The 27,994-nt window shown below is 37.6% G+C and overlaps 4 protein-coding genes across 7 annotated transcripts; 1 reads left to right on the forward strand and 3 right to left on the reverse strand.

Moving 5' to 3' along the window:
* Positions 1 to 1,221: 1,221 nt before the first annotated feature.
* On the reverse strand, positions 1,222 to 9,110 carry LOC108967966 (angiopoietin-1-like). Of its 2 annotated transcripts, XM_018931678.1 has the most exons (6): positions 8,383 to 9,106; positions 8,240 to 8,323; positions 5,388 to 5,471; positions 2,186 to 2,254; positions 1,481 to 2,128; positions 1,222 to 1,419 (listed from the first exon to the last, which is right to left on the reverse strand). In XM_018931678.1, the coding sequence occupies exons 1-6, from the start codon at positions 8,604 to 8,606 to the stop codon at positions 1,368 to 1,370; spliced, it is 1,161 nt and encodes a 386-aa protein (XP_018787223.1). In that variant the 5' UTR covers positions 8,607 to 9,106; the 3' UTR covers positions 1,222 to 1,367. The 2 variants fall into 2 exon arrangements, with proteins under 2 accessions (XP_018787223.1, XP_018787224.1); XM_018931679.1 differs by lacking the exon at positions 5,388 to 5,471 and having other exon boundaries at positions 8,383 to 9,110.
* Positions 9,111 to 11,593: 2,483 nt separating this feature from the next.
* On the reverse strand, positions 11,594 to 13,590 carry LOC108967994. 2 transcript variants are annotated; one of them, XM_018931710.1, is made up of 4 exons: positions 13,264 to 13,541; positions 13,107 to 13,184; positions 11,872 to 11,955; positions 11,594 to 11,801 (listed from the first exon to the last, which is right to left on the reverse strand). In XM_018931710.1, the coding sequence occupies exons 1-4, from the start codon at positions 13,455 to 13,457 to the stop codon at positions 11,753 to 11,755; spliced, it is 405 nt and encodes a 134-aa protein (XP_018787255.1). In that variant the 5' UTR covers positions 13,458 to 13,541; the 3' UTR covers positions 11,594 to 11,752. The 2 variants fall into 2 exon arrangements, with proteins under 2 accessions (XP_018787255.1, XP_018787256.1); XM_018931711.1 differs by lacking the exons at positions 11,594 to 11,801; positions 11,872 to 11,955 and adding an exon at positions 12,602 to 12,994 and having other exon boundaries at positions 13,264 to 13,590.
* A 2,686-nt stretch (positions 13,591 to 16,276) lies between these two features.
* Positions 16,277 to 17,538, forward strand: LOC108967999 (MORN repeat-containing protein 3-like). Its single transcript, XM_018931716.1, has 4 exons — positions 16,277 to 16,864; positions 16,916 to 17,100; positions 17,160 to 17,246; positions 17,317 to 17,538. The coding sequence occupies exons 1-4, from the start codon at positions 16,396 to 16,398 to the stop codon at positions 17,461 to 17,463; spliced, it is 888 nt and encodes a 295-aa protein (XP_018787261.1). The 5' UTR covers positions 16,277 to 16,395; the 3' UTR covers positions 17,464 to 17,538.
* A 4,463-nt stretch (positions 17,539 to 22,001) lies between these two features.
* Positions 22,002 to 26,368, reverse strand: LOC108968058 (ubiquitin carboxyl-terminal hydrolase 45). Of its 2 annotated transcripts, none has more exons than XM_018931824.1 (7): positions 26,237 to 26,368; positions 25,315 to 25,678; positions 24,721 to 25,247; positions 24,526 to 24,662; positions 24,333 to 24,450; positions 23,542 to 24,278; positions 22,002 to 23,470 (listed from the first exon to the last, which is right to left on the reverse strand). In XM_018931824.1, the coding sequence occupies exons 2-7, from the start codon at positions 25,660 to 25,662 to the stop codon at positions 22,296 to 22,298; spliced, it is 3,042 nt and encodes a 1,013-aa protein (XP_018787369.1). In that variant the 5' UTR covers positions 25,663 to 25,678; positions 26,237 to 26,368; the 3' UTR covers positions 22,002 to 22,295. The 2 variants fall into 2 exon arrangements, with proteins under 2 accessions (XP_018787369.1, XP_018787368.1); XM_018931823.1 differs by having other exon boundaries at positions 22,002 to 23,476.
* Positions 26,369 to 27,994: the final 1,626 nt, after the last annotated feature.

Raw genomic sequence — 27,994 nt, forward strand, 5'->3', positions numbered from 1 at the left:
CCAGAAGAGGCAGGAATATGTGATATTGCTGCATGACAATACTCGGCCTCACGTTGCCAAACCCATTAAAATCTATCCCAAAACGCTTAAATGGAAAGTCCTAACCCACACAGATATTGCACCGCCCGATTATTATTTCTTCCATTCGATGGCAAAGGGTCTGGCTAAGAGCAGTTCCATTCACAAGACGACATCGAAAAATAGCTCGATTCTTGGATAGCATCAGAAGATGAACAGTTTACAGTAAACGTATTCGGGCTTTGTGAGAAGGATCGAAAAAAGTTGGGTCCAGCAATGGGCAATACTTCGAGTAATGCATTAAAAAAACGGCGAAAACTTGGTGCCCTACTTTCTTAATCAAATCTTTGTCTAAAATATTTTTTGTAGTAGATATCAGCTATTAACTGACGATGTCGAAACTATGAGAACATTTGTAGTTCAGGGAATTTGTGAGACCCTAGTAAGTGCAATTGAAGGAACAAAGATTTTAATTTTGAGTCCAGACATAAAAATTGGTTTGAAAAGTATTGGAACGTATTTGTGATTACTAAAAGCGAATGCCTTAGGAACGATTCCACTTATGCGAAGACATTGACTCCCTTTGTCTCTTCTATAAACGCCACCGCTATTAAACACATCGGAATATTTAAAATAAGGATGCGAATACTTTTTTACTCTTTCTCCTTAACACGTCAAATATTAGTATCGTCTTAGGGTGCCCGCAGAATGGACGCTTCAAGGCGAACGAACCGTACTTTCACATTTACGCAACTCTAACATTTAGGCTTGGCTCGGCTTTGAGCGCCCACTCTACAGGCATCCTTATTCAGGCGTAGCTGATTTGAGTAGACTATTAACTTCAGGTATCCAAACGAAAATTGATCTAACACATGACCCATATTATGTTGTTGTTAATCAACAAATGTTTTTCATGTTATCGTGAGGTCATCATTCGCCGGAACTATTTAACATTTAGACGATTGATATTAACGTACTAAACCAAAAAGTCGTGAATTATTTGCTAGTACTACGTCCCTTCAAGTTAATGTTGAGTCCACTTTTAATTTTAAGTGTGCATAGATCAATATTAGACCCCTTCTGAATGCAAGATAAGCTGAAGACTATTTATGTCCTATTCGCACTTTAATATGGCAATTCTCAACACCTCATTTTCATGCATTACACTGCATAAACATTTTTGCAAAAAAACAATTTCAAAGATTTCGTATTTTGAAAAATAATTTTATTCTTAATGCTTTAGACATCATCCTTCGAATATTAGTGCTGTCCACATAGCTGCCAGATTCGTACAACCTACTAAGTTGTGGATACATATGCAACCCTCCAACCCACTCTGCCATGAATGTTCACTGACATATCTTGGGACGTATCGCCATAAAATAGTAAGTGGAAAAGCGCCTGTAAAACCAAAAATATCGAAAATATAAAAATTTAAATCTTCGGGGCTTTTTCATCTTACCTGTTAAATAAATTGAAATGACCGAGAGTTTTAAACGGCCAAAAGTAGCACTGACCTCTAGTGGCATGTTTTAATTTTATGGCGTTTGAGAAAAATTTTGCGCCAATTTTATGCCCCCAGCTGTTTCCTAAAATATCAACGTCGTAATTATTCCGCTCATCTCTTATGCTAAAATCATCGTAGATGAAATATTCGTCTGACTGGAAACTTTTTGCAACTAACAACGTTTGCCTTTTGAGATTGGTCATCTTAAGCAAACGATCTAAACCGACAAAGTAGTCATGGCTCGCACTACCAAACCCATTTTTATACTCCAAACAACTGTTAGATATTGTACCTACGCCACTGTTCTCATTACGTAGTATCACAGTCCAGGGGCAACAGTCAATTTGATCCTCTTGTGAACATCTAGTTAAGCAATATGCGCTGAAAGCGTCAAAACCTGGCACGTGTAGTTCGTGAACACCGTCTTTATACTGTGAACCAAGCATCATTTTCACTTCAACACAATCACGTAATGTTTGTGGCGTGCTAACTATTGTCGGCTTTTCCGAAGACGTTACTATTGCCAAACTCTGTGTGGTATTTGCAAGTGAAGCTAATGCTTTGTTCAAATTCTCTGTATTTAAGGTATGTCTTAAGGGGCAACTAAAGCGTATACTAAATTAATTGTGAATTCGCTTTTATAAAATAAGTTCTGCTCACCAATCGTCCCTATGGGACAAGAATTCCTCTTGCAGTAGAGAATTTTCGTCAGACAGTGCTTTGAAGTTTCTGCATTGGAAGATATATTATATAATATGAATATATTTGTATATAAAGTGAGAATTACTTAACTTTTAATAGTGATCAAAACAATAACATTTTTCCAAAAAACTTAAAAACTACTAAAAGTACGATAAATCAATAACTACACAAATACGCCAGAGACTTTAAATTTTTCACCATTTAAAATAAGATGTTAGGCGCGGCACCGCACACACTTAAGGGGTTACATGGGTTTCCTTGGGTAAAAAGCAGCCTTCTTTCAACAATTTTTTCTCATATAAAAAATGAAATATTTTATTGTTCTTCCCGTCTTCGTCCAAGTCTTTAAGAATTGTATGCAAAGACCATGAGTAAAATTTCATGAAGATCGATTTATCGATCCGAAACTAACTTCACGCTCTTGTGACATTTCTCATAAGTAAGGTTTGTCACTTCATCATGGAAGGATGTATGATTCAATTATGAGTCGAAACTATTAAAATTTATTACCGAAATTCGGGGTCAGTGGCCTCAACTTCAAGATCGCTACGTTCAATTTATGGTCGTCGTAATCGTCTTGTCAGATCAACAATTGAGCGTCTGGTGGAAAAATTTTAATCCAGGCGTGGATTTGTACTTGAAACCCGTCGAAAATTGGATTCAGCGTCTGGACTTCTGCAAGCGTGTCCGTGGTGGTCATGGAAAAAAAATTGAGTTCCATACATAATGGCATCGAATGTGCTTTCACAGGAATAAAGAATTTTATATTTTTCTTTTCAAAGCGCTTTTGTAGCGCTCTTCTTGAATACCCACTTATAACTCAGATTAACTTGAAAATTTACGGCGATATTCTAGAGGTGTTGTAAATTTAATAAGACAATAAAAATATCCATTTTTTGAAACCCGTAAACACATATAACCGCTTAATGAAAAACCATATCTTAAGGACGATATCGACCAAATTTGGTATGTATTATTATATTGGAATTCTGATATCGCCAAATCGGACTACAACCACACCTACTTTCCAAATAATATAATTTTAAATTCCATCTGGTTCTTTCACTTTCCAGTATGCAAAACAAGCACCAATGTATATATCGCGATAAAATTTTGTTCGAATAGTGTGCTTAAAGTAGGCCACCTTATGAATGAAATTGTCAAAAGCGGAGTATAACTGTTTAAGCTCCCAGTTCCCTGTTTAAGCTAACAGATACCGATACCGTAAAAATCGGTAAATCTGTGAAATAATTTATTGAAATACGAAAAGACGGTGTGTTCAAAAAGTATCGCGAATTTTGAATTTTCGCGGATTACGTATATTCGAATTTCGAATTTTTTGTGGCGTTATGTTGTTACTCATGTCTCTCACTTATGCCGACAAGCTCGGCCATTTTAAATGTTCATTTAATTGTTGACAGCTGCTTTGCTTGCACGTGTTTTGGATCGTCTTCGATTTTTACCTATTCAAAAAAATGCATCAAAGAACGCCCCTGCTCACACATCGTTGCTTGTGCGCGACTTTTTGGTCAATAACAATACACTAATGATGCCGCAGCCATCGTATTCCCCAGATCTGGCCTCCCGTGACTTTTTCTTGTTCCCTAAACTGAAGAGGCCCATGAAAGGACGACGTTACGCTTCTCTTGACGAGATAACGACGGCATCGAAGGAGGAGCTGAAGAAGATAAAAATAATAATTTTTTGAAGTGCTTCGAAAATTGGAAAAACCGTTGGCACAAGTGTATAATATCTCATGGGGATTACTTTGAAGGGGACAGAATAGATATTCATGAATAAATAAATAATTTTTGAAAAAACACAAAATTTGCGATACTTTTTGAACACACCTCGATGAGCGCGATCTGTCACCCAGTTTCTTTTTAGCAGCTGCTTAAGTAGGTACACCTTAGTAGTGCGTTGCGATTTTTACAATGAATAAAAATATCGAAAAAGGCATTGGTCTAAAATTTTTAAATGTAACCAAATTTTATTTGCGGAATCGCTGCGAATGTTGTAAAAGCCTTATGGTGATTCAGTTTTATAAAAAATAGAAGCCTACGAGTGGTACGAATCCTTCAAAGAGAGATCGTTGAAGACATGCCTAGTTCTGGACAACCTTCGATCCCTTCAAGTATATTAAAAAAGTGAAGAATATGGTGCTTCAAGATCATCAGGTAAGTGTTAGCGAGATGGCAAAAGAGCACGACATCTCTCGCGAGTCCGATCGAATGATTTTGGTGGATATTTTGAACATAAAACGCGTTATTGATCGACTCGTTCCAATGAAGATGATTTTAATTTTCTAAAAACGAAACGATTCTGACCAAATTTCCAGCCAAAAGCGCAATGAATACCATCGCTCCGTATTCACGAGGCTTGGCGTGATATTTTCTTGTTCTCCAAACTGAAATTGTCGCTGGAATCCTTAATGAAACCCAGGGAGTATTAATAGTAATTTTTATTTTATATGGAATAAGGCCAACCAGAAGTTTGAAAATTCTATATTAAGTATATGGCGTCTAAGAGATGTATTTACCCGAATTTGTCTTTCTTTTTCGTTTTTTTTTAAAGCCTTTTGACGAATGTGTCATTCAGTATGTGAGTTATAAATTTGAAATTTGCTTAAAAATATGTTATATAATGTAATTGAGCAATGCCAAAATGAATGCAATCAATCCGTCCCTTTCTCTGCTCTAATATCTAATCATTTTCAACCTGTCACCTGACTTTAAACCATACAAGTTGTTCAAAATGCTTGATACCTTAATGAAATTGAACTCAATGCCAATGGAATTGGTCTAAACCTCATACTGCTAATATAAATAATTTCGATCCTCTGGTTGACGTTTTCCACATTGTCTCAATAACATTTACTCTCATCGGTTGAGTTTATATCCGACTAGGAATGATTTTAATATAATTTTTGTTCGTTTTATATACACCTTTAATGTAAGGTAATAATATACTATTCACGATTTTGTCGAATAATCAATGTTGAGTTCTTTCGCGACATTTAAATTTAATATTAAGTTTTGGCAAACCTAAAAGTTTTTTGCCGCCTTTATACCTTGCAAGTTTTAAGATTATATAATTTTCGGTTACACCCAAACTTAGCTCTTCCTTACTTGTTAAATATTAAAGTTAATTTACTACTTACTCCTCTTGTATCTTCATAGAAGACGCTAAATTCGTTTCAATTGATGAGAGCCGCTGTTCAAACTTCGCGTTGAAAACCTGAAATCTGTTTGGATTTGAAAAATATTATTACTACATGTTTTATATAGTCCTGTCAAAATTCAAGATTATGTAAATTTAAAAGCTGAAAGTGAATGAATAAGCTTTGAACATGTCTAAAAAGAAGAAAAAATGCTAACTTCGGTTGTACCGAAGCGAGAATACTCTTGATATAATGTTCTATGCCTAATATTGGAAGATATCTGCTAAATTAACAAGTAAGGAAGGGCTAAATTCGGGTGTCACCGAACATTTTATACACTCGCATCAAAAACCGTATTTGTGTAAAGTTTTATTCCACTATCATCGTTGGTTCCTAATGTATATATTATACAGAGAAGGCATCAGATGGAATTCAAAATAGCGTTATATTGGAAGAAGGCGTGGTTGTGAACTGATTTCATCCATATTTCGTACATGTCATGAGGGTGTTAAGAAAATATTATATACCGAATTTCATTGAAATCGGTTGAGTACTTCCTGAGATATGGTTTTTAGTCCATAAGTGGRCGACGCCACGCCCATTTTCAATTTAAAAAAAAGCCTGAATGCAGCTTCCTTCTGAGATTTCTTCCGTATAATTTAGTGTTTCTGACGTTTTTTGTTAGTCGGNTTGCTAACGTCTCTTCTCCGTTATTTTCGCCGTAGGCTATTACCGGCAACAATATGAAGAGCAAGCAGCCTAGAACCGTATACTTGCGTGGATTCGGCATTACGCAGCAATTGCCAAAACCCGACTGCATACTTCAAGCGGAATTTTGAATACATAAAACCATTTATTGCATCTGTTATCAGTATTTCAATATATTTCGTGTTATCTTTATATAAGAAACGCCTTTATAAGCTATTGTTCTAAGTTAAACCGTCTTTTTAGAGTTCATCCTTCGGTTCGCTGTGATACTCGCGCAAGAAGACACAGTCTGTAGCATTATCTCATTCTCAAAGCACGGGAAAACACCTTATCGTTTCAAGTATATTAATAAATTCTACCTTCACAAGCTACATAAATACCATACATACACTAACCACAAAAGTGTATATACGCTTTACTGATATTTGATTTACCGTTATGCAATTGATTTGGTCTTTTGTTTATGAATTTTTTTTTGGGTTTGCGTGGTCAGTTCTTTTGTAATTGTGGCCGTGAAAACACCTTTAGTTTATATATAGTTGCAAAATGTTTAAAAGAAAACTTAAAAGCGAAGGAAAATCCCTTGGGGAAATTGGAAAAATTACAAATTTATCGAAAGCAACAGTTCAGGTGGTAGTTAATAATTTCAACGAGACAGATAGCTATGAAAATAAGCCTCGCCCTGTTCGCCCACCTAAACTGGATTTGAGGATGCAAAGGCAAATTATTCGTACAATCAACCTTTGTCCTAGAGAAAATGCCGTTCATATCCAGAAACCGTTCGAGGATGTTTAAAAAAGCAGAGTAGCGAGAAGAAAACCATTGTTAAGAGATGCAAATATTGCTAAGCGGCTTAGCTACGCAAAAAAATACGAAAACATCCACCAAACTGATGTCTCTTATACACATCTAGTTTAGGACTTACAAACAACCGTTATGTGAACAAAACTATAATACTCTCTTTAGCAACTTTGTTGCGAGAGTATAAAAACGTATTTACATACATATATCTCCTTTGCTCTTATCACGGTAGCATTGTAACTAGAATCGACTTTGCTGCACAATCCGGCAACATTATATACTAGGCCGTTAACAAAACTTCGCCACTCGAACATTTTGGCTACTACGAATTTCATTGTCTAGTTAATAACTGCAATTTTTCGTGCATTATATTTAATTCTCGTATCGGTGTCCGTCGCACTGCCTTCCACCTAAGTCTGAACGTCCCTATTCGATATTTGCGGTAGCAAACACATAGCATTTATGTCCTTTATTTTGTGTTTTTGGATGCTGTTATCTGTCCTTCTCTTATTGGAGTTAATTTCATGCGTTTCCAGACACCCACTGTGCTGCACATCGCTGCCATTGAAGCTGTTTTGACATGTCTTTATCGGTCACAACGTAATACTATTGAAACACCATAACTCATCATTCACTTATTGATGTATACGTCTACTACTGGCTCAGCATCTCGATTAGGAATATGGTATACTTGTGGCAATTCGCTGAAATGTTCCTTGACTACCAAAATTTGTGTGTTCCCCTATTTATTGGTGGGAGATGGATCACCTACATCCAATCCATCAATTGCTCAAATGGCGTAACCAAATTTTTTGGCTTCATTCGGCCATGACTTTTGGATCTAGACCGCTTAGTTACAACGCACTTGACATATTTCACAACCTTCTCAGTAACCAATTGACGACAACCAGCCCATAAAACTTTAATTTCACAAAGATTGTGACGACGTCTATTCTACCTGGTTCTCGTATCGCTATTCGTCACAATAATGTATGTATATATGAATTGTAAATGTAAATAAAATTTATAAAAAAAAAATAAAGAAACGGGCGTGGGTTTTCGGTAACCACGTACGTGAATCAATTAATCGCAGTCGACCACACGCGTTATAAGTAAGATGTGTGTTCTAGGACAGCAAGGATAATTGATAATTTAACTGTTACTGTTGACCTCAGCAACATGTAACATTAGAAAGTACTATAACTGTCAATTTCTAGGCATTACACTCAGCATTCTGGTCACCTCTACTTAGTTCGGGATTTTTTGGCGTATGGCTGCCTAAGCCGATCAACTGATGCGAATGAGCTTATTATGTGCAAACAAAACTTTTATTTCATACTTACTTTTGATTCAACTTCTCAGCAGTATTCAAGTTTAGCTCCAATGTGAAAATTTGTTTTTCGAGTTTTGCTAGCAGATTTTGCAGTCTAAGTGAAACACAGATTATATTGTATTACAATGTAAATATAAAGCCATTTTCATTTACCTTAGTAATTTATCATCGAAATCGTTTAACTTCGTTTCGTGTTTATTGACTAAACTAATAACATTTTGAATTTCATTTCCAACATCTAAATAAATTGCTAACGTCTCTTCTCCGTTATTTTCGCCGTAGGCTATTACCGGCAACAATATGAAGAGCAAGCAGCCTAGAACCGTATACTTGCGTGGATTCGGCATTACGCAGCAATTGCCAAAACCCGACTGCATACTTCAAGCGGAATTTTGAATACATAAAACCATTTATTGCATCTGTTATCAGTATTTCAATATATTTCGTGTTATCTTTATATAAGAAACGCCTTTATAAGCTATTGTTCTAAGTTAAACCGTCTTTTTAGAGTTCATCCTTCGGTTCGCTGTGATACTCGCGCAAGAAGACACAGTCTGTAGCATTATCTCATTCTCAAAGCACGGGAAAACACCTTATCGTTTCAAGTATATTAATAAATTCTACCTTCACAAGCTACATAAATACCATACATACACTAACCACAAAAGTGTATATACGCTTTACTGATATTTGATTTACCGTTATGCAATTGATTTGGTCTTTTGTTTATGAATTTTTTTTTGGGTTTGCGTGGTCAGTTCTTTTGTAATTGTGGCCGTGAAAACACCTTTAGTTTATATATAGTTGCAAAATGTTTAAAAGAAAACTTAAAAGCGAAGGAAAATCCCTTGGGGAAATTGGAAAAATTACAAATTTATCGAAAGCAACAGTTCAGGTGGTAGTTAATAATTTCAACGAGACAGATAGCTATGAAAATAAGCCTCGCCCTGTTCGCCCACCTAAACTGGATTTGAGGATGCAAAGGCAAATTATTCGTACAATCAACCTTTGTCCTAGAGAAAATGCCGTTCATATCCAGAAACCGTTCGAGGATGTTTAAAAAAGCAGAGTAGCGAGAAGAAAACCATTGTTAAGAGATGCAAATATTGCTAAGCGGCTTAGCTACGCAAAAAAATACGAAAACATCCACCAAACTGATCCAACCTTTTGGGAACGTGTCATTTTTACCGATGAGCGTAAATTTAATATTTTCTCCAACGATGGTCACACCAAAGTCTGGCGTAAAAAAAAAATACTTCCCTGCAACGAAAAAATATTGTTYCCACCGTTAAGCATGGTGGAGGATCTGTGAAGGTGTATGGTTGTATGGCGCCTAGTGGTGTTGGACACATAAGATTTATCGATGGAATAATGGATAAACATATGTATATTGACATTCTTAAGGACACATCCCAAGTCTCGAGAAACTTGATTTGCCAGGTGAGCCTATCATGCTTCAAGACAATGATCCGAAGCACAATTCTGTAATGGTGAAGGAATGGTTGTTGTATAACGTGAAATCGAAGTTGGAATATCCGCCATAATCTCCTGACTTAAATGTTATTGAGCATTTGTGGGATCATTTGAAGAAACATATTAAGAAAAGGCGTGCAACATCAAAATCGGATCTGAAGGCTATTATAGTTGATGAGCCTTGTCTATGCCGTCTCGTATATTCGAAGTTGTTAAAGCCAACGGAGGCCATACAATATATTAACTATTTATTTTTAATGTTTTTTCCTAACACCGTATGTATGTACACTTATGTGACAATTCCTTTTAATGAATTTTAAATTTTTGCTTTTGCTTATCGTTTTACTTTCAATGAATTGTTATGTTTGTTTTTTTTTCCAACTTTTAAACAATAAATTAAATAAAACTGTTAGAAAATCGAAAAATTCGTATGTTCACTTTTGTGGTTAAGTGTATGTACTGATCATTATATTCAGATATTATATTCGTCCACCGACATTAGAGTGAAGAAAACTCTATTATCCACTACAAGACTTAAGTAACTTTTAAATCTGGCATCCTATATCGAAGGTTCGGAAGTAACTTTGCAAAACCATGATATAATTTATGGTCGATGTTCTTCTGTTGTACAATTGTGTCCCATGCAAACTACTTCCGTTTTAATCTTTCCAGTTTATCTTTCGAAACGGGAAATTTTGTGCAATTTCCTGTCGTTGACCCGTTTTAGCCTCCGGTCCTGAAAGATGCGCTGATAACCGATAATGAAATAACGGAATTAATATACCCGACTTCGATAACCAAACCGGATGTTGTAGAATGGAAATGATTACAAATAACGTGGGTAAATTTTACATTCGTTTCCGGTGATAACAGAAAAGTTTTGTGAGGAAAGCCGGAAATAATGCTTGATGGCGAATTGTATACAGAGTACTTCTAATTTTCGTATCGCTGGTTTTTGAAGAAATTATGGTAAAAATGATTATTTCTCCTAAGTGAGGGTATTGAAATGTGGTATGGAAACATTTCACAAGTGTTTCTCTACGTGTTCCGAGTCCCAAACACTGTTACGCTGCAGAGCACTAAATCTCTTACAAAAATACGATTTCACTTTTGCTGTGTGTCAAGTCACAAAGGCATCAATGACAGTGAGATGTTGGATCTGGGAAAGAGCATGGCAAGGAAGTTTAAAATTCGATGAAAGAATTTATTAGGATGCCTGCAGAATGGAGCTGACACATTGAGATAATTGCAGGAAATATCAAGAACAAGGCACCAGGGAAACAATTGAACATCTCGCTTTTCCACTGACTTAATGCGGGCTTTAGATCCATAGTCTCTTAGGCAATGTTGTTTAGTAAACTCCGAAAAACATTTCTCGCATACACGGTTTTGCGATATCCTGGATGGCTGTAAATCGAGCCGCTCTAGTATATACATATTTCAATTATTTTGCTAAGGAGATAGTTTTTTATAACCATTCTTTCGTTCAGTCTAGGAAACATTATGGACCAATGTTGGCCACTAGTCATCGCACGGTGGCTTTACGACAGGCCGCACATTAAGATGTCTGCTATGTTATACCTGACAGAGTAAGAGTTAGTATGATATTTTAAGATTTTAATGAAAACAGCAAAAAAAAAAATTGGAAAGAAGGTCATTCATTCATTGATATACAACGGTATCCATAAAGCAGTTGATTGGGCCTCGAAACCTTCGTCATCATAAATCTCATGACACACACACCATTCGTTACATGACCGCGGAAGCATATACTATATTAACGAAATAATGGAAATGTTGTGGGCCTAAGAAGACCCCGCTGGTGAACCCTTACTCAATTAAATGCAATGACTGCATCGAGTACTTAGCCTCAGAGAATTCAAGATAATGCTACTGGGTAACTTAAAGGTCCATATTATTATTATTTTTAACTCACTGACATTTAATATAATATGCATATGAACCTATCTTTAGATTACCAATTTATTTTAATCTCATTCTCTCGTTTTGTAACATTCAGTGTAGTGCCAAGCCCTGCTCATTATCTACGTTAAAAGTGGTGTCGATGGTGATGGTAACTAGGTCTTCTTTGTAGCGAGCTGAATATTTGACATGATAAAAGACTGACATGATTGCCATCTGTCATATTAAAATTAATACAATTCTTACCTTTCTTGTGTCCCAATGGAAGACGCCACGTTAGTGTTAATTGATGAGAGTCTCTGTTCAAACATTGCTTTGAAACTCTGTAATCTGATGTAAAACAAACGGTTTCAGAAATTTGTATGTATGAATTGTAACGTTAAATTGTTAAAAAAAATAGAAGCCAGTTGCTGGTGAAGAATATAACATTACATTGTATTTACTTTTTGAAAGCAAAATAATCTCCTAACCTTTCTTTTTCATAATAACTCTCCGCTGTTGTAATCATATTAGGTAGTCGAAAAAGTATTTTCGTATTTTGTCAATGAAGTCCTCGCAGTCGTATATCTCCAGTGCTAGCAATCACATTGTGTCATGTCATATAGTTTTGGAAAGGTTAAGCATTAAGCTTCATTTAACTACAAAAAATTTAAGTTCGGCGAAGTTGAAAAAAGTTGCAGCTGTTCAAAAATGAGTGAAAACAATGAAGAAATTCGCTATATTTCGAAATTTTTGTATAAAAAAGGGAAAAATGCCAATGAAATTTTGAAGTTTACGGAGACGATGATGTATCAGTTCGTGTGGCACAATGGTTCGTTCGCTGCGAATTTCGAAATTTCGTTTTACACTGATATAATAATATCTCTAGCGGAAAAATGGCAAGAAGTGGTCGACCAAAATGCTACATATTTGTTTATTTATTTATTAGTATAAATATAAAAAGAAATAAGTTGAAGTTGGATTAGAAATACGAAAAGACTTTTTCGACTAACCAATATTAAGCGCTTCCCGATAACATAATTTAAGCGCCAAAAATAGTAGTTTTTGCACAAAGTGAACCTGAAGTTAGAAATGTGCTCATCGATTCAAGAAGTTTAAAGTTTTATTTGGACAAGCTCCAAGGCATCTTCAAGAAACCCTCAACTGACAGTCGCGTTGTGTTTCCTATACAAATCCTTGCATTCGCATAGAAGATGTTCTGCAGTCTCTTCTTTTTCTACCTCTTGAGGGTGCCTACAATGGTCATTGTATAGTGTTCCCAGTCTTTTAGCCTCCTACTACAGTTCTTATGGCATTCCTCTTGAATTTTAATTGTCGACATGTGCGGCCCATATTCCCTTCCACGCCAATCATCGTGACTTAGTCATGTCTATAATATATTTGTCGATTAAATATCCACAAGTGGCCAAAGGCATAAAAATTCTCTCCTTTTAAGAGTCTATGCGAAAAGAGTCTATACCAAAATCATAGCCTGCATTTACCTTTTATCCAGCGCAGCCATACAATTTTGCTCCCACTTCGAAAATTCTTTTTCGAAATTTTCCAGCATATTTTGAATTCTAAATACAACACAGTTTTTATTATTATGTAAACACAAATCCGAGTACTTTTGTCGTGGATAGTTTTCATTTCACTTGCCTTAGTAATTTATCATCGAAATCGTTTAACTTCGTTTCGTGTTTATTGACTAAACTAATAACATTTTGAATTTCATTTCCAACATCTAAATATATTGCTAATGGCTCTTCCCCGTTTTTTTCGCCGTCAACTATTGTCGGGAATAGTATGAAGAGCAAGCAGAATAGAACCGTATACTTGCGTGGATTCTGCATTTCTCAACGTTTTCCAAAATGCGCCTGTTTACTGCAAGCAGAACTTCGGACTTATGTAACGGTTTATGGCATCTGTTATCAGGATACGAAAATATTTCGCATTATCTTATTATAAGAAGCACATTTGTAAGCTGTTGTCACACCGTCCTTGCAGAGTTCATCTTTCAGTTCGTGTAATATTCACCAACGAGTCTTTCACATTATCTCATACACAAAGCTTGGGTAAAGACCTTATCGCTTTGTGGCTCAAAATTATACCCGTTACAAGTTATGATTGAGTCTACACATACATACATATTTGATTCGTCCACCTAGGTAAGATTGTGGAAGAATATATTCTTTACTAAAACTCGGGCATTAAAATTGCGATACATCTCTTTCTTAACAATAATGTACGATCACACTGATGTACAAGGTTTCATTGTTTTTAGAATATATGTATTTCCAATAAATACCCGAAGCTCTTGAGTTGAATTTCAGTTTTTGTCAGAAGTTAATGGCAGTTGCGAAACTGTATGAATCACTTTGCTTAGTAATACTCGGGAAAGTGCACCGTATATGTACATGTTCTTGAATCAGCTTCAGTTTCTTCGAACCTCCTTTTTAACGCAACTTGTCAATGTAGAGAGGCTTTATAACTTGTCATATTTATATACATATATATTTTCAATGTTCTTATCACAACTACCAGCCAGACAGCCAGAGTACACTCAACATTTAGAGAGAACACTTCTCAACTCAGCTAAATTGCGAAAGCAGTGAGGCGACGAATGAAGAGAACCCGCACCAATAATCTACCGTAACAACATTATTGTCCAGCCACTTGACCTAGACGAGATATTAAATGTTCTGAGGCGGCTTAAGAATAGCACAGCCTCGATCGATTACCGGTTGAGCTGTTTAAAGCCGGTGGCGGAGAGATGCAAAGGCGCATATTCCAACTGATTTAGGCGGATGAATACACGCCCAATGTTTGGTATACTAGTGTACTCCGAAGGAAAATCCTGCAGTCTGAGTTAATTATCGCGGGGTCAGCATTCTTAACACTGCACATAAGCATCTTTCGACATAAATTTGTGGAAGACTGAAGCCCATTGCAAATAGACCAGGAGTGTGACTTTTAACCTGTCAAATCCATCATTGAGCTGCCTCTTCGACGTCATGCCTAAATTTGATATTCCGGCGAAGTTGATACAGTTATGCACAATAACGTTGAACATAACCATCAGCTTCGTCAAAATCGTGAAGGTGAGCCGCCTCATGCGTCTTCTTCAATATAATGCTGTAAAAAGTGATACGCGCTGTAAATCTAAACCGCAGTGGCACTGTCTACTCTAAAAGTACAATGCCGCTGGGGTCCGCAGATGATATTGGCATCGTAGATTTCAACAAGAGGGCCATCAGCGCAGCCTTTTTCAGGTTTTGCTCTTGTGGTGAACGAGAGCAAGGCAGAGTACCTGGAGGTCACATACCACCCAACATAAATTTGAAAAAGTGAAGGACTTTGTATATTTCGAAACCAGCACAAGTCCCACCAACAATCTAAGCGTGAAGATCAAGCGTAGGAGACTGTTACAAACAGGTACTATTGTATGATCGGTAAGCAATTGAGAAACATATCCTTTCCTGGACGAACACAAATTTCTCTCTATAGGTTTCTCATCATTCCCGTCCAACTATTATACGGCGCAGAAATATGGACGACGACGAACCAAGATGAGAAAGCAGATGGAGCATTCGAATGATCTGTGCTGCGCAAAGCCTTTGGACCCGTCCATGTGTGATGAGCTTCGAAGATTGTGATATCACGATCTATATGAGCTCTATGGCGACATGGGTATATTTAAGCGCATCAAGACTCAACTTAGCTGCTTAGGCCATGTTGTTCGCATGGAAGATGATGTTGCAACGAAAAGTGTAAATTATTATAAGAAAGAACATTTTTTTGAATTAATTTTTTTAAGTTTATCTCTTTTAAATGTTGACCGCGGCTATGTCTCAGATTGTCCATCCATTGAGTCCAATTTTCGATGACTCACTCAAGCATACCTATCTGGTAACTGGCGATTGACATGCGTGATGTTTTGCTCCAAGCCCTGTATGGAAGCGAGATCGTTCGCATAGACTTTTGACTTTACATATCCCCACACGAAAAAGTCTAACGGCGTGATATCACACGTTCTTGGTGGCCAATCCACCGGCCCAAAACATAAATTTATCTGCTCACCGAACTGTTCTTTCAATACATCCATTGATTGATGCGATGTGAGGGAAGTGGTGTCATCTTGTTGAAACCAAATGTCGCCGAGATCACGAGCTTCAATTTCAGGCACCAAATATGTATTTGGTTATCATTTTTAAAGAAATATGGTCCGAACCCATTCTGAATAAAATTTGTCTCGAAGACGTTGGATCTTCTTGGAACATTTCAAGAGCCTATAGAGAGAAGTAGATCTTCCATATCTGGCTTTATTTCCTACTCAAGCTGTATTTTGTACGCTTTCAATTTAAGAACTCTGCTAACGGCGTCGAATCAACTCTCCACGGTCTTCGTGTACTCGCGTGATGCGTCAAAAAAAGGCTATTGAAAAATTTCCTCTGCTTGGATCACCCGTTATATATTCTTAATCTGGATAACATCCGATATCCGATAACAGAAAGATATCTGACAGAGTTTTTGTTTCTGGTATCGAGCTGATCCGTTTTCCCAACAGTCGGTTCGACCGGAAAGCACCCAGAATTTTTTTCGGCCAACCACTGTATAGTTGTCAAATGTTTTTGAAGAATATTCTCAGCAACAATTTCGAACCGATCCTATCTGTTTCGCTTTTCTTTTAACTTGCATAAGCGTCAAAACGTTTGAATTTATTTTTGGTGGAACGTTTTTTCTAGTTTTGTTTATAACTTTGTTAGAGGTATTCTGTTGTCAATATAAGCGATGGCGCAATGTAACACGTGGGACAAACCACACGGCGGCTGCGTGCAGACTTGCGAACGCAAAAACAACATCAGGGCAGAGAGCACTGGCGTACGAGCAGCTTTCTTTTATCCAGCCGGTGGCATTTACAAGGGTTACTGGTTACGCAATCAACATCACCGTTATGGCGTTAAGGAGTCACAAAAGCATTTCATCTATGATGGCCAGTGGTGTAACGGTAAACGTCACGGTTACGGTACAATGCGCTATCGTCTGCCGAATGGCACAGCCGAACGCTTATATGTGGGCGAATGGCGTGACGACAGGAAGTGGGGCGAGGGCAAGCAGTTTTTTCGAGACGGCGTCTACTATGGTTGGTGGGAGAGGAATCGACGTCATGGACCGGGTGTCATGTGGTACAACAATGGCGCCATTTACATGGGCGAATGGGAGGCGGACGTGAAACACGGCATTGGAGTCTACTTTTATCGTCAGTTGTGTATTTAAAATTTCTGCGCTCGTTTTCATTGTTTATTGTTAGAAAATGGCAATCGTTATGAGGGACACTTTGCGAGGGGTTTCAAAAATGGTGAGGGCACCTACTATCACATGCATACTGGTCAAATACAGAAAGGCATGTGGGAAAATGATGTGTGTAAGGCGTCAATGGTCATTGATGAGTTCCGCAATCAGGTTGACAATCCAACGCCGTATCCTATACCCAAGGTGACTATTTATGATTAATCTAGAAAGCTTTTTTGAAACCTTATTCTGAAATACAATAGCTTGGATTGCAAGATCCGGACAAATTTGTATGTCAGTTGTTCCAGCGCTATATTGCCAATGCATTCAAGCCCACAAAGTCATTCAATGTAAGCCTACATTTTTATTAACCAAAATCGGTATCTCTTAAGATCATAGTTTATCGCTGTTATATTTCAGGAACTGATTTGTCTTAATTTTGCACATAAAATGAAGAGCTTCACCAGATTCGAGCCGAGAACAATACTAAATTCCAAATTCAGCTTCGATGTCAAGCTTCCTTGTACATGTAAGAAGGTTGAGCAACTGGTGCATCTGAACCTTTAAGACCAAATCTTGAAATTCATCCACAAAATCCACAAACTTCCTTATAAATAATATACGTATACCATATAACTGTAATAATGGTTATAATATCAAATTCTTGAACTCAAGACTGGCATATGGTTAGTGTGGTAGTTTCGTACTCCAATAGCACTTTATCTTCACTCCCAATGTAAACTATGCTACCGGAGAATGACTGTAGACTACAGGTTCCTAAGAATATCATAATGCAAACTCAAAGTCATGGCGCCTAGTTGAGTTCATTGGAAACTGCTTGGACTTCTGCTTTGATCGCGTGACTAACACCTTTTGTGCTGACAAGTCCACAGTGCTTTTTTGCCATGGTCCCCAACCATTAGGAGAAGAAACTCCGAAGGCATTTTCCGACTGTCGTAAAAACGAGTTTTCTTATTAGAAATAGTGCTGCGATTGGTGTGCAATACATTGTTGTTGTTACGGGTACCTAATCCCTGTTAGGATGGTAAGAATTAGCAAAGTTGTCGTCGACGTCATCCAACGGTGGGCCCAAGAAACTCGCTATTTCGGCGAAGTAGAACTAAAAGGAGACACGCTAAACTCTTACAACTTTAGCAGGACTAATGCAGAATATTTTAGGTGAGATCCAACTTAATTTTATGAGATTCAGTTTGATGTCATGCGGAGACTCATTGCATGCACGACGTATATTGCTGTCTATTTTGAATAAGTAGGAGATCCAGAACAAAGCTGCGCAAGGTTCACTATCGCCACTACGCCATTCACTAAAAGAGACTCGGTGTAGGTGTTAATGCTCCACTGTGAATAGCGCTCAGTGCTTGTCAGAAGTTAGTTAAGTCCGAAAGTTTGATCGGCGTATTGTCTGACATCGTCGACGTAGTTGAGGAATAACCTTTTGGTGTTCTTAAGAGGCGGTTTCGCTCCAAGCATACGAGCCTTACTATACAGGTATTCATTAGGAAACATCAATAGGCATCCCGTCATAGTCCGAAGTCCAATATTCTGACAAGTCTGGAACTTCCTCGTCTGCGTTTCACTACATCTAGGCGACCCTACTGGTGCGGCGTAGTTAAGCACCGGCCGGCCGATTGCCTTATAACAACGTTTCTTTGGATTTTGTTGCGGCTCTGTACTCGTGGTATATGAGGAGTGAAGGAGCACAGACTCTCAAAAGTCATGCCTAAAACTTTAGGATTATTGATAGTCGGAATCTTGACGCCATTGACTGTAATATTAATCTAAAGGCTATACTCCTTCGCCCAGTTTGTAAATATGATCGCTATGGATTTAGTGAGGGAGAGTGTGATATTCCGCGCAGCGAGGAAGCGAGAAAGGTCGGAGAGATAGCCGTTTACCATTGAACACATGTCATCAATTCCATTGTCCGACGTCAATATCGTGCAATCATCAGCGTACGAAGTGACAGAAACTACCTCTGGTGGCTGTGAAAGTTTCGAGATATAGAAGGTAAACAATATCGGGGAGATAACACCACCCTGAGGAACGCCTTGTTTACTTCTTCTCAGTTTTGAGTTTTTACCTCGCAATAGCACAAATGACACACGCTCAGGTGTTTCATGTTCCACCTCTTCAGTCCTGGAGGGAGCGTAGTTTTTCGACATCCTGCAGTAGGGGTTTGTGACTGACAGCTTCAAAGGCTTTTGACAAGTCCAATGATACGAGGATCGTTTTCTCACAGGGTGGTTTCTGATTAAGGCCACGAACTATCTGGGCGCTTATGACGCCAAGTGGTGTGGCGGTACTGTGCACTTTTCGTAAGCCATGCTGATAGTTCGCTAGGTTCAGGGGGCGTGTGCAGGTTGCCAAGTATTTCATACTAACTACTGATGAAAAAAAGGATATATGTGACCTGGTCTACGAAAAGGGAGCTCACGTGCGGAAACTAGTTTTCTGGGAAACAGCTGTTAAAAAAAAGCATCTCATCTTCCATCCGAATCAACTAAAAAGTGAAAATTGATTTTTGACACCTAAGCCCCCTTTCCGTAGAGCAGGTCACATACACAAAAAAACAAAAAAAGAAAACAAAAAAAAAACAAGAAAAAAAAAATTAAAAAAATATAAACGACCAAAATAAAAACTAAATAAACAAAAAATACAAATATGTTCAAAAAATGAAAAAAGTAATAATGGTAATCATAAAAAACTTAAAAAAAAGTAGTGAAATATGTAATTATAAATATCAAAGTTATAAAAACTGTAAAAATAAGTTGCAAAACTATAATAAAAAATATTAGCAGGGAATTAAAAAAAAAAAAATGTATATACAACTGTGTTCGAAACAATAGCAGTGGCATAAACAAGAATTCAAATTAAGCAAAAAAATTGTGTAATTGATTTTTATTATGGCTTATTATTATTGTGTTTAATTCGCTCGTATACAAACTTAAAAGAAAAATGATTTCTTTAAAGAATAACATAAATTTCTACTTTAAATAAATAAAAAAAAGTTTGTAAATGAAAATTTCAGCTGTGATTAATAATAGCAGTATTGAGGATTTTACATTAAAAATTCAATTTACAACTTGTTCATTATAATGATATAAAATAAAGTTTAAACAATTCGTATTTCGTCGAATGACCGCTGTTGGATAACACAGTTGCGCATGGAGTCCAACAAACGCCTGAATTTCTCAAAAGGAATGGCCATCCACGCCTTCCTCACAGCACTCTATAATTGCTTCGTATTTGACGAATTCTCTTTCCCTACAGCTTCTTTGTCCTCTGTCCAAAGATTCTCAATTGGATTAAGGTCCGGCGACTGAGCCGGCCAACTCATAACCACAACTCCATTAAGAGCAAACAAATTTTTTGCCAACCTGTTGGTATGTTTGGTGTCGTTATCTTGTTGATAGACCCATTTATAGACAATATTTCAACGTACAATTTGCCATCAATGTTTCATTAATCCACCTATACCATAGTAAGACAAGCACCATCATACATTGTTTTTGGCACCTCCATGTTTTACCGTCCGCGAAATATATTTAGGATCACATGAAGCATTTACTGGCCTTCGTACATACTGTCGGCGTTCTCGGAAACCAAATAAAACAATTTTTGTTTTATGGGACCACAATATGTTGCCACTGCTATTGTTCACAAACCACTGCTATTATTTCGAACACAGTTGTATATAAGGTTACAAGTAAATATAAAAACATATGAAGAAAAAATAAAAAAAAAAATTTTTAATATATAACGAAAAATGAGAGAAAGGGGGAAAAAAATACAAACTTAGAAAAAATATAGGGGTCAATCCATCCTTAACTTACTATACATTGAAAATATTTTTTCAGGCGGAACATTTTTTTATGTTTTTTAAGGCAAAATATTGGACACGTATTTTTTATTTAGACTGAATATGAAAAATTTTGGTTAAGGGACTTTTCGACTGTTGAAATTAAAAGTTTAAAAAACAATATATAGAATAAATTAGTGCAAGAATATAATGAATTACAAAAAAATTGAAACGTGTAATTCTATAAAATGTGTCACAATTTCCATCTTTATATTCTAAGCTAAAAAATAAAGCTTTAGAAAAGGTCACTTTTCCAAATTGCCGCAATTTTGAACTATTTCACGATAACAATCTTTGGTGTGCTTCTTGAGCGTTACAACAACAACAAAACATATAAAAAAACATCTGTTTTCATAAAATTTATAATAATTTATTTTCAAGATCGTTTCATTATTTACGCATAGTTTATAAGTATTATTCAAAATTCTTTTTGTTTTTGCTTTTTTACTTGGTATTTGAAATACGTACGCACGCAATAATGGTATGGTAGTAATCAAAGTGATTACACGCATTAGTGCAGCTGTTTATCATTATCATTCAATTAAAACCTTTCGTTATCATTACACATAAACAATTACTTGCTGCATATCAGCACGTACAAGCTAACTATCAACCCTACCCGCGCAAGCGCCGCACGTACCATGCTGCAACATTCCATAAAATACATGTATATATGCACCTTCACCACAATTACTAAGTATGTATGCGTTAGTTAGTGTAATATTTAGAAATGCACTGTCAGCAATTGTATGTTCGCTGCAAATAAATGTTCAAATATTAACAATAAAGTGGCGGCGACACAGAATATATATAACAAATGCATAATTATAAATGTATGTATGCATGTGTGTATACAACTGCCTAATACCCGTTTAAAAGCAAAATATAAATACATATATATAGATAAATTTGAACTAAAGTAAGAACTTAGTACGTTGTTGCGGAGAAGGCTTGCGGCAAACACTGCACATAACTGTTGACACAAATATATTAGCGGTTAACTATGCAACGTGCTTTTTATGTTTACAAGCGAGTTATTGTTGTTTTATGTCAAAACGCGAGCGTTTTTTGCACTTTTTCACACCACTTTAGCAAGTTAATGCACTTTTCACACAAAATACAGTTATTGATGCTAAAATCTTTCGCATGAATTATGCTGCACACATCTGCGTCGCTGCTGTTGTTGCGGCGGCGGCGCTGCCAGCCAGCTGTTTGACATTTTCGCTTTTGTTGTTTGCTTGCCTTTCTACTTTCTAGCCTATGTTTATAATTTCAAAATTTCTGCTTTAATAGCTTCATTAAATTATTGTAGTGTTTTTTGTTTTTGTTTTTTGTTGTTGGTTTTTACTTTTAGTTTGTTTCGCTTAAATTGAGGTGTACATTGCGTCTGTCAAAAACGCACTTATTATGGTTATGGTCATCATACTACGAGTAATGCATGACTATCAACATCGTTGCTTGTCTATTTTTCTTCATTTTTATCGCTTTTGTTTAGTTGCATAATTTCAGTAGAATATTTTTAATAAATACGTTCGTAGAACAACAAATAAGCTTGTGCACGCAGCACCGCCTCCTCGTTGACCTCTTGCACGCGTGAATCGGACACATAATACCACTTGCCCATGGGCACTTGCACATCGCGCGCCTCATCGTCACCGCCGTAAGCGCCGCCACTGTCTGCTGGGTTGTCAGGCAGCTCGTCTGTATCGGAAGTGCTTGTTGTTGTCGATGAGCATTCACTGCTGTTGGAGAAGTCATCGCTGTCGTTGGCGGCCTTCATGCGCAATTCGCGCGCTTTCTCTTTTGCCAATAGCTCCTCGAGTTTCTTGCGCTGTTCGTCGTCTTGATCGAGTTCGGCTTTGCTGCCTTGTGGCAAGAATTTCCAGCGTTTGTCGTCACGCGAAAGTTTCGGACGCACTTTTACATAGGCGGTGTAATGGCCGCCGTACATGCCGCCCGAGTGTTCGACAATACCGTAAAGTGCGTATAACAGTTTCTTTTGTTTGCGATCGATATTTGGCAAATTTTTTACTTTAGAACCGCAGAAGGGCGCTATGTCTAGTACCATGGGGAAGCTGACCGCGCGTGTTAGCTTGCGGAATATGCAACGCGGCCCGAGTTGGAAACGTTTCAAATGTAGTATTAATACAGCTGGCGGACTAGATATTAGAAACTGTTTGGTCGCATTCGTATTGATGGTCTTGGCTTTCGGATCGCTACCGTTAATGCGTTTGGTGCAATTTTCGCAACCGACCTTATTGTTGCCCGTCATCAACTCAACGCCGGTGAAATTATTCAGGCATGATTGTACGGAGCACTCGCCGTCTTCGCATTGATAACGCGGCGCTATGGTCGTGCTCCAATCGGAATGGCTTTGAGTGCGCACTCGCTTGGCCTTCATGCGCGCTGCCTTTTGCTCGCTTAGTTTAAGCTGTTCCAGTTGTGCAGCAAGCGCGGCTTCGTCTTTCATTTCGCCATTCACAAAAATGCCTGCCGCGCTGGCCGCATTGGCTGCACTGGCTGCATCGGTAAGGGAGAGTTGTCGCATCATCGTGGCACCTTTTTCGCTGAGACCAACCGCTACCAAACTATTGTTTGCAGTTACGCTGTGCGCATCACCACTAACGGCACCGCCATTCGTTTCGGAAGAGGATAAAAAGTTGGTGCCTGCATTAGCGGGACTATTGGCGATGCCTGAAWCTATGCGAAAAAAATGTATTAAGGTAAAATATGTAGCATTATTTATGAATATTTATAATTGTTACCGTTTTCGTCTTCATCTAGTGAGTCTTTGTCCATATTCTCGGGTGAGTCGTCGCGTTTCTCTGATTTGCCAGTGCGCGGTAACTGCTTGTTACCGTTGCTGTCGTAACTGTTTGCGCCTGTAGTTCGCGTTGATTTCGTGGCCGCGTTGTCATCGAGCAGGTTGTCTTCAACGTCAGCATCGGATTGTTCAGAAGAAGATCCGGAAGAGGAAAATGCCGCGCCGTTCACACGTCTAATGCATTCCATTTCGAAAGCCGCTGTTTCCACAACTTCGTTAGCGCCGCTAGCCACATTCTCGAATATTGCCTTCTGTTTCAATTTGTTTTCGTGATGTTTAGCGGCGCGTTTTGCTTTGCGCTCCTTCTCTTTTTCCTTTTTCAATTGCGCTTTGGAGGGTCCAGCAGGCGGTGTGTTTAAGTAAAATGAGCTTGCGCTTGGCGAATTATCAGGGCTGGTTTTACGTCTGAATGGTGGCTGTGGCTTTTCAACGCTAACCGGCAATGACATGTCTAAGAAGTACTCATGCCGTGAGGACACATTATAGCAATCTTGGCAAGTAAGCGTGGACACTAAAAAGCCGCGGAAAACTTGCTCGGGTCGAAGTATACGATCAGCTGCTTGATTGCCATATATTTTACATTTCTGGCGCATTTCCTCAGACACACTGTTTATATCCTGATCCTTGTAACCCAAATTGGTCAAAATTACACGCTGGTAACGCTTTAAGTCCTCAGATCTGTTATGAGAGAAGATTAATGCATAACACACCAACAATAATGTTGACACTTACCTGACGCTCTCCAGTAAATGGCGTAGTAATTCATGGGAATCATGTTGATCGCCGCCACGAAACTGTGGGCATTTTGTGCAAAGCTTATCGAAGAGCTTGCTGGGCGTAAAAACACCGCCTGTTTTATTGAGACACATTGAATTAAATTAATAGCTAATAATATAAAAACACTTTGCAAAAAATATAAACGAACCGCTTGATTGCAACTCTTCCAAAGCCTGCGCCAGTGCCGCTGTAAGTCCACCCCACGATGACAAGGTACCTTTGATCATTGGCAAGTGCACATCTTCGTCGTCTTTGAATTTAAAAGTACCGCCTGGTAAAGTGAATCTGTAAATAGAATATTATTGCACCATTCAATATCTAAACTTCCAAGTTTCGTGCTTACTCTTCGCCGGGCTCTGATAGCTCTTTGAGCACATCTAGCAGATAGGGTGTTTGAGCCAAACATTGCATAACTGCATTAAAGAAACATGTATTGCCCAGATTTGTTAAGCCACGCACACGCGGCAGTGTTTCTACTGATTGCAGGTCGTATGTGTTGGCTTGTTTATTGGTAACTACGGGTGCAGATACCACGGCTGGATCTGTTATTCGCTTAGCCATACCTGGTATGGGCGGCGGTGGTGGTGGTGGTAGCGGTATTGGCTTATTTGTTACACTCACTGCTTGAGTCTCAACTAATGGATGTAAAGATTCCCAAGTCGATAGTATTTTTCCTTCTATGTTATTAAGTGGTGTGCTTTTCGCGGGTGATGCAATGGGTATTGGTTTTTGGGCAGCTTTTTTTACCATTTCAACACACTCCAATAGATTTTTACGAGAATTGGATTTAACTTCGTTATCGCAATCGTAACACCATATTTCAAACGTACGCGTGTTCATAGTGAGCGCATGTGAATCAGAGTGAGGTGTCTAAATTATATAAAGGTATAATTGAGGAAATTCATTTTCATAAATGTATTTATATTTTTATGATTACTTTGTAATGCTGTAAAGCGTGCTGATTTCTTGACCGTCCACAAAGCTGGGAACCACACTTCAGACATAACCAAAGTGTGGTGTCATACTCGAAACCGGCTAGCGAATCGTCCAGAATTGACTCCTTAACTTCCTCAGCAGGTGAAGTAGCGCCCTGTTTGGAGCATTGCATGCAGTCCGCAGCCAGACCACTTGCTTTTAGTATTTTGCGCAACTTTGTTGGATCAACAGATTTTTTCACATGCTGACAAACTCCAATGCCGGATGTAGGGCTCTGCAGCGCACCTTCGGATGAATCAGTCGATGAACCGTCATCATGTACATCAGATTGACGTTTCTTCTTAACCATAACTAAACAAGTTTGTCTGTGAATAATCAAAGTGACAAGGTTAATATTAGAAAATACGTTACACGTTCGTAAAACTAACTTAAGGTCTTTGTTGTTATAAAATATTACGGTTAGGTTTAAAAAAAAAATTAACATATGTGTCCTTAAAGAAAATTACATTTTTTCTATGTCAAAAATTGAAAATTTGTCGGTATTGAGGTTAAGATCACACGTCTGCACAAATAATAGGACACAACAAATACGACCGTACATTAAAATGAACAAAAGAATAAAAAAAAAGGCAGTACTTCAAACGTTTTGCATGACCCACACGAAGGGGTGAAGGGATTGACAAGTGGTTTAATGCACCGCTCGGTGTACCAGTATTCCGCAATATCAAATTGTAGCTAATATTGTTGAATGCTTTCAGTTCTTTGTTTTTGGATGCAATACTCGTACAATAACTTTTCTCGTATTAAACCTACACCCGAACAAATATTAGTCTTTGTCCTAGTTTTTTCTACAATAAGCACGTTTCAAAAAGTGTGATTTCACGCTGTAACTTCTCACTATGGCACACTTTTAATTTATTTACCTTGAAACGTTGGTATAGTTTCTCGGACGTTTTCTTTAAGTTTTTACAATATTTTTAGCATACACTAATAATGACTTTCCAATTAACTAACGCCAATTTCTTTCCAATTTGTATTGTCTAAAATTTTCACAAAATGTGACTGTCAAAAATCAAGAGATGTCAAAAATTATTTGGCGTGTCAGCAGCAATACAGTATTGTATTGCTAGTAATTTAAAAATGTTTTATATAATTTGTTTCAGCTGTTAAAATTTATTTATTACAAATTGCAATTTTATTCTCCACAACAATGTTTAGAATTTGTAATTTTGTATAATTTACACGGAAATTCGCGAGAATAAATTATTAAAACAAAATAATAAATTTACCAATAAATAATGCATGTGTGCGCCCTGTGCTGCAGCGCACCATCTATGTGTGATGTTATAAATTCGTATAAAAAATCTGTTCTTGACATTTGAATATAAATTTTTGCGGCATTGACATCTACATACAATTTATTTTATCTGCTTTGTAAAGCCTAACATTAAGTATTCAAATCTTAAATCTATTTAAAACTAAAGAAGCTCAAGAATGTGGTTGAGCTTTTATGGTCGAACGTTGCTGGTAGAACACTTTTTTTTAAACGAGTTTGATTACAGGAATTTACCAAGGCATTTGTCAATGGGTTCGGTTGTTCGCGATCTCATTCATATAGATATGTATGTATCTCATTAATATATCTCATGCTGTTGTCCTCTATTTCCTTCTTTACCATAGGAATATCAAGATCTTTATGAATGTTTTCATTACGCTTGTAGCTTGGTGAACCCGTGATTGTTCTACGCATTTTAGTTTGAAACCTTTGTATTATATCAATGTTGCTTACCACACCATTGAATGCCATACATATGTAGGTACATATGTACATTCAAATCGGTTTTATGATTGCATTGCTTAGCAAGACTTCGTTGTCTAACTTAAATATAATATTAATGAATATTTTGCGTGCGGAGGTGGTAAATCACTCAATCTGGAAAATTAGTGTCATTGTTTGCAAACAAACAGCAATGTGGGCAGGATATTCAAAGTCAAGCAGCTGGTTTACTATTCTCCAAGCTCTCGCTGTTGTGCTTTCGCCGAAATTACATTTCAGACAACTAAATATGTATATATTGGGACTTCCACGCCAGCGCTTACTGTCATAACCAATGTTATTATGGCTGCGCCCTGGTTTGAGTGCCCTCTTTATTTATAAGGATACTGGTAGATTAGTAGTAAAATAGCTCCGCTGAGTTATATACTCTTACGGAACACATTTTCTTCGAGACATACTTTTTTTTTATGGTTTCATCTCKTTGAGTGGAACTTCCTGCCTGTCACTAACGCTTCTGATTATTCCTACCATTGACCAATAGCCGCTGCCACTTTTAATTGCCGCAATGCGCTGCCAGTTTGCTAATGCAATTGAGTGGACCGTTCAGCGCGATAAGCAGGCAACATCTTATCGGCGCTTATCTCCAACGTCACTTGAACGTTGCTGCTGCACGCTCGCGTTTTAACGCAACAACAGTTTCATGGGAATGTATGCGCCCATCATAAGTGCAAACACCACGAGTGCTTCGGGATGCGCCACAGAAATGGATACATTTGTACATACATACATACATACATACATATATATATATATGTACGTGGCTGTGTGCTGCGAAAAGTAAAGATGGAATACAAGTACATGTAGAAAAACGAAGCTAATCAGTTGCGAGCGAAAAGCAGCAGCA

The sequence above is a fragment of the Bactrocera latifrons genome, unplaced genomic scaffold (genome assembly GCF_001853355.1).
Source record: "Bactrocera latifrons isolate USDA-ARS-PBARC rearing strain unplaced genomic scaffold, ASM185335v1 scaffold_20, whole genome shotgun sequence".
NCBI lineage: Eukaryota > Metazoa > Arthropoda > Insecta > Diptera > Tephritidae > Bactrocera > Bactrocera latifrons.